This window comes from Nematolebias whitei, chromosome 20 (genome assembly GCF_014905685.2).
Source record: "Nematolebias whitei isolate Nwh7 chromosome 20, NemWhi1, whole genome shotgun sequence".
NCBI classification, from domain to species: Eukaryota; Metazoa; Chordata; class Actinopteri; order Cyprinodontiformes; family Rivulidae; genus Nematolebias; species Nematolebias whitei.
The window spans coordinates 6792048-6803747 of NC_056517.1; the positions used below are offsets into that span (position 1 = coordinate 6792048).

At 44.5% G+C, this 11700-nt stretch overlaps 1 protein-coding gene across 1 annotated transcript in view; it reads right to left on the reverse strand.

Moving 5' to 3' along the window:
* reck (reversion-inducing-cysteine-rich protein with kazal motifs) overlaps positions 1-11700 on the reverse strand; it is a 93747-nt gene that overhangs the window by 30548 nt on the left and 51499 nt on the right. The window contains exons 4-7 of the mRNA XM_037694399.1: positions 7332-7368; positions 6526-6611; positions 1655-1702; positions 729-762 (exon numbers count right to left, since the gene is read on the reverse strand). Coding sequence (XP_037550327.1) covers positions 729-762; positions 1655-1702; positions 6526-6611; positions 7332-7368 — 205 coding nt within the window. The remainder of the gene's footprint in view (positions 1-728; positions 763-1654; positions 1703-6525; positions 6612-7331; positions 7369-11700) is intronic.

Here is an 11700-nt window from a genome sequence, read left to right on the forward strand (position 1 = left end):
TATATATATATATATATATATATATATATATATATATATATATATATATATATATTTACTGAAGACAGTCAGAGTCAGCCTCCCCACCATCACAGACATCTACACCTATAGACGCAGGAAGAGGGCTACATGCATCATGAAGGACCTCACTCACCCAGCACACACACTTTTTGCCCCACTCCCCTCAGGAAGGAGGTTGAGGAGCATTAAGTGTAGAACCACTAGACTGAGGAACAGCTTTTACCCTGAAGCTGTTAGACTCATGAATCTCTAACCAGAATAATCACTGTGAAAAACCACATCATGTTGCTGCTGATCTGTTTCATGTTGATGCTAATCTGTTTCAATGTTGATGTGTTCATGCGTGCACATCTGCTCACACAGACTCATGTTCATGTTTGTGCTGATGTTCAATGTTTTATGTTATGAGTGCTTAGTGTATATTTAGTTGATGTTTTTCTTAGTTCATATCTTAGATGTTATTACTGTTTTTCTTAGACATTTTATTGTTGGATGTAACTGGGACCCTGTGTACATAATTTCACTCCACCACATGTACCACATGAGGTCTGAATGACAATAAAGAATCTCTGACTCTGACTCTTACTGTAAAAAAAGAGGGTTTTCTTCTTACCCTATCTGTTTTAACTGACGTGCGTGTGTGTGTGTGTGTGTGTGTGTGTGTGTGTGTGTGTGTGTGTGTGGTGTGGGGGTAACTAATAACTTACTTTCATTTTTGGTGATGCAGCTGTAGAGGGAGTTCTAGAAAGAGAGGAAAGATGTTGTAATGATCCCGGCCATAGCCTTTCAAATAAACACAGTGATGGTGGCTGGCTAACAGCACATAGCCTAACAGCACATAGCTAACAGTACACAGCTAACAGTACACAGCTAACAGCAGACAGCTAACAGCTAACAGCTCCCAGCACACAGCTAACAGCACACAACTACCAGCTAACAACACACAGCTTCCAGCTAACAGCACATGGCTAACAGCACACAGCTAACAAAACACAGCTACCAGCTAACAGCACACAGCTACCAGCTAACAGCACACAACTACCAGCTAACAGCACACAGCTAACAGCACATAGCTAACAGTACACAGCAAACAACACACAGCTACCAGCTAACAGCACACAGCTAACAGCTAACAACTAACGGCACACAACAACCAGCTAACAGCACATAGATAACAGCACACAGCTAACAGCAAACAGCTAACAGCACACAGCTAACAGCACACAGCTAACAGCAAACAACTACCAGCTAACATCACACAGCTAACAGCACACAGCTAACAGCACACAGCAAACAGCACACAACTAACAGCACACAGCTAACAGCACACAGCTAACAGTACACAGCTAACAGTACACAGCTAGCAGCTAACTGCACACAGCTAACAACACACAGCTAACAGCACATAGTGCTTCTCATAGTGGATCAAACAGTAAACTGGTTGACCCACTATGAGAAGGTGCTATTTATAAGACTGAGTTTGTTGCAGCTCCTTGGACTGATGAAGTTTTTTGGATGAAAGATGAAACATTTCAACAAGAAGAATCCTTCCAGAGGACCTGACTTAACTTTGTTAGACACGTTTGTGGCCTCAGCAGGACAAATACTCACAGCTTCTCGCTCTCAGACTTACCTCTGTGACTTTTTTGCATACTTTAGTAATGTCATTTTTAGATGATGCCTGGAAGAGAAGCAAAAAGAACCATAACACAAATGATCTCGCATGAGCTTAAAGAAAAACATTAGATTTGGTAGAACAGTTAAAGGGATAGTTCAACCACGTCCAACCAACCAGTCAACATTTTACTCTACTGGACATTGGGTGTTGTTGGGTGGGGTCTAGAATAAGAAATTTTGAATAAAGTAGAAGCGATTTCCTGCATTTTGGTTTATTTTAACGGGTTGCTAAACATATTTACCTACATTTTTAAGCACTCCGCTTCTGTGAAGCATTCCCCCTCTCCGCCTTACTCGACTTACTTGACTTACTTGACAGTTTCATCAAGTAAGTCAAGCCCGACCCTGTCCCTGCTCGTTGTTGTACGACTCCACATGTGAAACCTCCAGGTGCCTGCCTGCGGCTGCCTTTGGGCTCCTCCTGCCCGCGTATGACTGCCTTGGCATTAGTCCCCACTACTCTTTTAGGGACGGAGGTTGTTTTTAAGGGCAGAGAAAGAAATGCTTCACTTGAAGGGGCAGATGATCGTATGTGATATTAAAAAGTCGTGTTGTCAGAGTCAGAGTTTCTTTATTGTCATTCGCACCACATGTAGTACATGTGGTGGAGCAAAATTATGTACACAGGGTCCCAGTTACATCCATCCATCCATCCATTTTCTTTACCCGCTTATTCCATTTTGGGTCACGGGGGTCGCTGGTGCCCATGTCCAGCAATCACTGTGCGAGGGGCGGGGTACACCCTGGACGGGTCACAAGTCCATCACAGGGACACATAGAGACAAACGAGACAAACAACCATTCACTCTCTCACTCACACCTAGGGACAATTTAGAGTTACCAATCAGCCTAACATGCATGTTTTTGGTCTGTGGGAGGAAACCGGAGCACCCGGAGAAAACCCACGCATGCACGGAGAGAACATGCAAACTCCACCCAGAAAGGCCCCTGGACCAGAGTTTGAACCGAGGACCTGCTCGCTGAGAGGCAGCAGCTCTACCAGTTGCGCCACCGTGCTGCTGGGTCCCAGTTACATCTAACAATAAAATGTACAAGAAAAACAATGATAACATCTAAGATGTGAACTAAGAAAAACATCAACTAAAAATACACTAAGCACTAATAGCATAAAAACATTACGTCGAACATCAGCACAAACATGAACACGAGTCTGTGTGAGCAGATGAGCACGCATGAACACATCAGCATGAAACAGATCAGCAGCAACATGATGTGATTTTTCACAGTGATTATTCTGGTTTATTTATTCATGAGTCTAACAGCCTCAGGGTAGAAGCTGTTCCTCAGTCTATTGATTCTACACATAATGCTCCTCAACCTCCTTCCTGAGGGGAGTGGGGCAAAAAGTGTGTGTGCTGGGTGAGTGGGGTCCTTCATGATGCAAGTGGCCCTCTTCCTGCATCTGGAGGTGTAAATGTCTGTGATGGTTGGGAGGCTGACTCCAACATCTTCTGTGCAGCCTTCACCACTCTCTGCAAAGCTTTTCTTTCTGCAGCTGTGCAGCCTCCATGCCACACGTTGATGCTGGAGCACAGGATGCTCTCCACTGCACACCTGTAGAAGGAGGTGAGGACTGAGCTTCCTAGACCAGCTCGTCTCAGTTGCCTGAGGAAGTAGAGTCTCTGATGAGCTTTCTTGATCAGGCTGGTGGTGTGGTTGTCCCAGCTGAGGTTGTCATTCATGTGTACACCCAAGTACTTGTAGCTGGAGACCACTTCCACCGCAGATCCTCTTATGTTCAAAGGGGTGTAGGTTCGTTTGTTCCTTCTGAAGCCCACAATCATCTCTTTTGTCTTCTTCACATTGATGTGAAGGTTATTCTTTTTGCACAAGCCCTCCAGGTGTTCCACCTCCTGCCTGTAGCTGGACTCATCATTGTTTGTGATGCATCCCACCACTGCTGTATCATCTGCAAACTTTACAATATGACAGCCTGGACTGGTAGCTGCACAATCATATGTGAGCAGAGTAAGCAGGAGGGGGCTCAACACACATCCCTGAGGAGAGCCAGTGCTGAGGGTTATGGGGGAGGAGCAGAAGTTGTAGATCTTCACTGACTACGATTTTGTTTGTTAAGAAGTCTAGGACCCAGTTGCAAATGGAGGGGCTTAGTCCTAGTGTGAATGGTTTGTCCATCAGGGTTTGGGGGATCATGGTATTGAAGGCGGATGTGGCGGAAGACCACAAAGAGCATACGGACATAAGAGTTTTTCTGCTCCAGGTGGATGAGAGCAGTGTGGACCACAGAGGAGATGGCATCCTCTGTTGATCGGTTCTCACGGTATGCATACTGGTGAGAGTCCTCGTTGATGTTGATGGTTGTTTTGATGTGAATCATGACCAGTTTTTCGAAGCATTTAGCGACTATCGGGGTGAGGGCCACTAGCCGATAGTCATTCAGCCCAGTCACTGTAGAGCTTTTTGGGACTGGGATGATGGTGGCAGTCTTCAGGCAGTTGGGAACTGTCTCCAGGGTAAGTGAGGTGTTAAATATGTCTGCCACCACCTCGCAGAGCTGATCGGCACATTCTTTCAACACTTTCCCTAGGATGTTGTCTGGGCTGGTTGCCTTGTGCAGATTAATCCTTCTGAAGGTGCTCCTTACTTCGGCCGAGGTCACGCTGAGATGCTCTTCATCCCGTGGTGAGGCGAGTCTGGTGCTGGGTGGTCTGTTCGGGTCTTCAAAGAGTGCATAGAACTTGTTGAGGGCATCAGGCAGTGATGGGTCTTTAGGGCATTGTTCACTCCTTCGTTTATAATCTGTTATGCACTTAATGCCCCTCCACATGGTCTTGTGAGGTGAATTGACTCTTGATCCTCTGTGCATATGTGGCCTTGGCCTTTTTAATCAATCAATCAATCAACCTTTATTTATACAGGTAAATCCCATTGAGCCTCGAGGACTCATTTACAAGAGAGACCTGATTTCAACAAAGAAAGATGACAACAATGGACAACAGCAACAACAATAAACAGTTATAAAAAAGCATACTACAGTTTTTTTTTTTTAAACAAATAGGATGGCTAAAAGGAAAAGGTAGCAAAACAAAACAAAAAAAAAATAATAGCAATACCAGCAACCAGCTCTTTCCTTGTCCTACTCATCGCCTCTGCGTTTCCAGACCTGAAGGCAGTGTTCCTGGCTTCCAGCAGGGTGTGCACCTCTGCATTCAGCCAAGGTTTTCTGGTTGGGTAGCTTTTAACATATCTGATGGTGGAGACAGTGTCAGTACATGTACTGATGTAACCCAGAACTGAGGATGTGTATTGGTCCAGATCAAGCGATCCTCCATTTTCAGCAGCTTCTCTGAAAACCTGCCAGTCTGTTCGATCAAAACGATCTCTCAGTATGGGGCCACTGTCCTGGATCCAATATTTAACTGTTGTGTTGTCTTTTGTGTTTAAAATTAGTGTTCATTTACTTTCAGTTTACATATCCAATATAAGTTTTATTAGTTCAAGGCAGTCATATCTGTTTATAACTTTATTATTAGTAAGCCTGAGAGTTACTGGATCCATGCAAACATTTGTCGGAACGCACCCTTTCAAAACAAGCGTTCCCGGATCCTGTTCCAGCAGGATCCAGTTCAAATGCAGAGAAGAGCTTCTTGTTCATTCTTATTCACAAAACCTCCAAGATAAATTTGAGATAGATGGACTATTCAAGGCCAAGCAGGGAAGCCAGATTCAGATAAGAACATTTTTTGGGGGACAGGCCAACTCTGCTTGATTTTTTGGTCTGCCTTCATAAGTTCTGCTGGTACTTTTCAAATGGCGACTCCAAACAGACAAATTTTGTGGTCACTCCGCCGGGCGGTGTTTGTAGTCTTCTCCAAGGTCAATTCCTTCACGCCAGCGAGTTCCAGGAGCCATAAATGGCCTGAGATTCTCAGAAATAGTGTCCAGCTTACGGCTTAGCTCACAAAGCAACTGAGCCTGAATGCTCAACGCATGGCACATTCCTTCACACAAGGTAGGCAACCTCACAATTGCCAGAACAGCTGCTGATGTCTTCCGAATTTGTCGATATGCCAGATACACGCCACCTCCAAAACGCAGAAAACCTGTTATCATAAATCCAATTATGTATGCGTCTTCTACATCCTCAACGGACAATACAGACAGACACATCATCTTCCACTGCCCGCAGAAATCTATAGTGTATCAGTTGCGAGTGTATGTTCCTGAGATGAATGTATTCTTGTATTAAATGTTTGGATCAACCCCAAGTCAAAAGCTGCAGACTTTGTGAAAATGCAGTTGAAGCTCATCAGTCTTTATGTGCAGAGAAATAAGTCCTGGAGCAACGTGGACTGAAAGACACTCAGGGAGAACAAAGACATCACTCCAAAACAATATAAAAAGACAGATTACTGTTTGTCCACACAGGACCAAAGATCTTAATGTCTGAAGACATGTCCTGTGGTCTGACGAAAGCAAAACTAAACTTTGGACAGAATGACCGTCGCTACATTTGGAGGAAAATGGAGGAAACTGCGAACACCATCCTGATTGTAAAGCATGACAGTGGCAGCTACAGAAACCCAAAATATTTGACCAAAGTCAGACAGTGTGAAAGCAATGCAGATAAAAGTCTTGCAAACTTATGACTCTGAAGAAAGTAATACAATTTTGCTCTCATTTTTTGTGCATTTGTCAAAAAGAAGTAATTTTGTGAATTCTAACTAAAATAGAAAAGGTTTAGACTGAGTTATTGTATGACAGTTTGAAAACTGCTGTGTCTTTTCACACAGCGTATGCAAACATCTGGTTTCAGCTGTGAAACATTTGCGTTCTGCATCTCACCTGTCTACATTCCCTTCGACACTCTGAGGCGATGGCCAACTCACAGCAGCCGAGCCCCACCCAGCCGTCAGTCTTCCTGGAAACACCTGGAGCAGAACCAAACATCAGAACCATACCAAGGAGACGTCTCACAGACAAACGCCGACACCAGCCTTATTGAAGGCCATAAATACACAGATCATCTGGACTTATTCATGGGGCTTTGGTTCTGCAGAGAGTTCTGCAGGCGCAGTATGTGAAGCTGGTACACCACCAGAGGGAATCAGGAGAAGATCTGAACATTTAATATCACAGACATGTGAGGAAAACTTTCCCTTAATGGGTGTAATTCTAACACATTCCTATGGCCGTCAAAGCACTAGGGCTTAGCAGGTCCATAAGGTACAACAAGTTCAAATGTTCCTCAACCTGTGGGGGGTGGGGGGTTAGACTTTATTAGACTACCACTGACTGGCAGAGAACTTTGATGCACAGCCTGATCTCAGATCAGCTGTTCAGAGGTCAGAAGCAGCTTTACCTGTCTCAGTCTAAGGCAGACAAACACAAATGAACTGATTGTCTTGGATTTACAAGGTCCAAAGGTTTACTTTAGAATGGACGCCAGTCCAGTTTTCTTTGACAGACCAACATTATGTTATATTTTTTTTGCCACCACTTGAGTGACTATCTGTCTACTTCACATTTAAAAGGCAGCTCAATACATCCCTCCTAGTGCAAACAAGAGGTTTATGATTGAACCTCTAGAGGGCACCAGAGTTGGAGCTGGCCTTTATTGTCCCGCATGTCTTTCTTGTCTTGTGTCTTACCTGGGAGTGTAGAGTTGATGCATGTCCAAAGTACGTTCTACAGAAGAAAAACAGAAGACGATTCATATCACAGGTTAGTCCAAACAGGTTTTAAATCAGTCAAACAAAAGTTATTTCTATATTGTCTCTAAAACAATACAGCCTCTCCAAGTGTTCATTTATCATTATGGGATGTTCTAACAACAAAACAAAGGAATAGCTCAGGAAATCCAAGCCAACCCTAACTATAGGATTTATCTAAAAAGTCTAAAAGAGTCTTCAGCCTGGTCTTAGAGTCTCAGCCTCACAGACAGAAACTGGAAGTTGGTTCAACAAGAGAGGAGCCTGATAACTGAAAGCTCTGCCTCATTCTACTTTTGAAAACACTAGGAATCACAAGTAAACCTGCAGTGAAGTGCTTTGTTAAGAAAATATGGAACAGTAAGATCTCTAATATATGATGGAGCTAGGTTGTTGAGAGCTTTGTATGTTAGAAGTAAGATTGTAAATTCTGACAAGAAGCCAATGGTGAGAAGCTAAAACTGGAGAAGTCTGATCTCTCCTTCTAACTTTTGTTATAGTCTTAGACTGATGGAGGACAAATGTACCACATCTACTCTGCTGCTATTTATACTGCATAGAAACTATGCATGAACTATGAAAAATTACATCTGGACCATAGAAACTACATATTAACCATAAAGTGTTTAAAAGTAAATTATAAATATGAATTGGCTTCAGTGGTGATTTTAGTCTCTTTTTGGGGGTGCTCAAGAACCCCTAAATTTTAACTCAGCACCCCTGAAAAATAAAGGAACCATCATTAGGATTGTGTAAGGAAACAGTTCTCAAACCTTAGATTCACCAAAATGTTGAATAAATGTTGAATAAATATGGAATAAATGATGACATTCTTAAACAGGCCAGTAAAATTTTATGATTTTTTTTGCACAAGTTGTGCCACCTGTCAGTCAGGTCAGCAACTGACCAATCAGCAACTGACCAATCAGCAACTGACCAATCAGCAACTAACCAGTCAGCAACTGACCAATCAGCAACTGACCAATCAGCAACTGACCAGTCAGCAACTGACCAATCAGCAACTGACCAGTCAGCAACTGACCAATCAGCAACTGACCAGTCAGCAACTGACCAATCAGCAACTGACCAGTCAGCGACCTGAATTTGTCCTGACGTGAACGCCCCTTACCTGCAGAGCTGCAGCTTTGCAGTCAGAGATTTCAATAACAGCGTTTACATCTTTTATTTCATGTTAACCTATTATATACCTTTGTAAAATACACCAGAATGCAGGAAATGGCATCCACTTTATCCTAAATTCTCTGGGGGAGCACCCCACCACCAACAACAACATGTAGACTGGATGAGCAAACTCCCATGACCCTTTGAGGACCCTAGTGAGTGTAAAGAGCTGATTCAATGTTCCACGGCCATGATGGAACCTACATTGTTCCTCCTGGAAATGAGGTTCGACCAATGATCGGACTCGCTTCTCCAGTACCCCTGAATAGACCTTACCAGGGAGACTAAGGAGAGTAATGTCCCTATAATTGGAGCACACCCTCCGATCCCCCTTTTTGAAGAGGGGAACCACCACCCCAGTCTGCCAATCCAGTCGCACTGCCCCCGATGTCCACGCAATGTTGCAAAGGTGTGTCAACCAAGATAGCAACACAACGTCCAGAGCCTTAAGGAAATCAGGGTGAATCTCATCCACTCCCAGAGCCCTGCCGCCTCTGAGCTTTTTAACTACATCAGCGACTTCAGCCACAGTTATGGACGGACCAACCCCAAAGTCCCCCGACTCAGCTTCCTCCATGGAAGACGTGACGGTGGGATTGAGAAGGCCCGAGAAGTATTCCTTCTACCTCCCGACGACATCACTGGTTGAGGTCCCTTAACCCCCATCTGCTCCCTAAACAGGTCTCTCTTGAAAATGAGTTCTCGTGGCTCAATGAGACTACCTGTATAAATAAAGGGTAAATGAAAACAACAACAAAAAAAGAGGTTAGCAGCACCCCACCTTCACTGAACACAGTGTTAGTAAAGTGCTGCTTTCCCCTCCTCAGCCACATGATGGTTTGCCAGAATCTCCTTGGAGCCGGCCGAGAGTCATTATCCAAGGCCTCACCAAACTCCTCCCACAAAAACATACATTTTTAAAATCACGTGTTTATTAACATTTGCTTCTTTCTGATGGAGCAGTCACAAACCTCTGCTGTTATCTGGTCTGTGTATCTCTATGTTCAGAACCAGTTCATGATTTGTGTGATGGCGTAAATGGGTCATTGGTCCTACAGAACAGATGTCTGTGACCTCTTCATTCTTAATATCAGTGAACAGAACCGGCTGTTTTCAACTGGACCTGGACTGGCCCTAAGCTTTCTTAGAGGTTTATTAGATTAAACTGGAGCCTCTGTTCTGATGTAAAAACACATCTTGGGTCGGACTTGGAGAAATCCTATCACATTCTTGTTATGATAAACCCTTGGAGAGAGGATGATGAACAGATTAAGTCCAATATTCTACAAGCTCCTCATCAAAGGAATATTGTAAACAACTGCTGAAGGAAAAAAAGCTGTGAGAAGATTTTCTAATTTGACAGAAAACAAACATTACATTCCATGGATCAAACCAGTGTTGGAAAACAGGAAAATATGAATCTGATTAAAGTCCCATTTGGGCTGTGATGAAATGTGGGAATAATTCATCACAAACAGCTCTGTGTGTGTCCTCTTCCAGCAGAGGCTGTACACTTAAACCACTTTCTGTGTACTTCCTTGAGAGAGAGACGGTGCAAACCCAACACTCTGCTGGTGCCTGCTGGCTGCCAAACAAACAGCTCTATCATCAGGCTTTAACAGCAGCTTCAGTCAAAGTATAAATACAACTTTTGTCATGAATTATGACCAGGAGCGGGAATGTTTAGACAACTCACAGTTCCAGGGGTAGACATAAGTCCAGCGGACACCCTCCTGACAAAATCTGGTTGTTCGAGATGAAAATAAGTCATCTTGGACAACCGGAAACCGCTTATGCCGACTCCTGCAGTTCAATTTGATCATAATTCCCTATGATATATCAACGCCTTAATGATCACACCTTAAACTAAATCCTTAGCAGAGAATCTCTCAGACGTGAAAACTATAAAACATTTTTATTCAAACAGATTTTTGGAAGGAAAAAAAGAGCAAAAGCAACAACATGATCCTGACATGAGCTGAGAAATTCCTGGCTGGGTGTATACCAGTGGTGAACCATGCCGATGAGTTGCCTTCAATTAGAATGAAATATCGCAGCGGGCCTGGCGGTCGGGCTAGATGGAGAGGTGTCTTGGCCTCAATCCCTGGGTGGACCTTGGGGAGCTGGGGGGGGGGGGGGCTGTTGGGTCAGTGGGGGAGCTGACTCCCTGTGGGAGCATTTGCTCTCACAGTTATTTCTCCCCATCCCTCACCATGCACCTCCACCCTCTTCATTTCAATTCCATACATTTAGGGTTGTTTGGGCTCGGGTGTGCTGCAACAATTTTACATCTTTTTTGACCATAGCCACCTGGGACTCAATTTTATTGTACACCTTAGACATTCATTCATAACATCCTCATGACATTCATATATAGGAACTTGAGGTGGGCACATGGCTATGGGTGGTGGGATGACCTTACTCTCACCCCCTGTGCCTGTGCTCACTTACAACGGTTGCATTTAGACACTAGGGTTTGGATAGAGTTGGGGTGGAGGGGAAACTGGCACCATGCCAGCCTTTGCTCCTTCTTCTTTCCTTTTTAATGGCACTATACAACAACACACATCAACAGCACATCTAGGGGTGGGGGTGTATGTGTCGGGGTCTTATTATTATTATTATTTTTTATTTATTTATTTATTTATTTATTTATTATTATTATTTTTTTAATTTATTTATTTATTTATTTTTTCCTCTTCCTACCCACCTAGTTCCCTGACTGCCATTCCGGGGGTGGGATCCGGGAGAAGGGCAGGCCGTCGGGTGTTGACCAGGACTATGTGGGGGTTCAGGGTCTGGGGGTTGCCATGGGCGGTGCTGGCGCTGTGCTCTCCCTGGGGTTGTTTGGACCCCCTGAGCTTGGCTCTTGGGTGCCATGGTTGGCCCGCTGGCCGGGGTGGCTGCCGGGGCCTGGCGGGCGGTCAGCTGGGGGTGCGTGCTTGGTTGTTGGCGGTGTGTGGGGGTGGTCGGTGGCGTGTCCTCTTCATGGTGGGGGGGTGTCCTGTCGGCGGGGCATGGCCTGGGCCGGGTCTGGGGTATTGGCTCTTCTCCGCTCAAGAATGAATGGGTTTACCTCCTGGGTTTGGGCATGGGCTGCCCCCTGTAGAGGGCGGGTACATGTCTT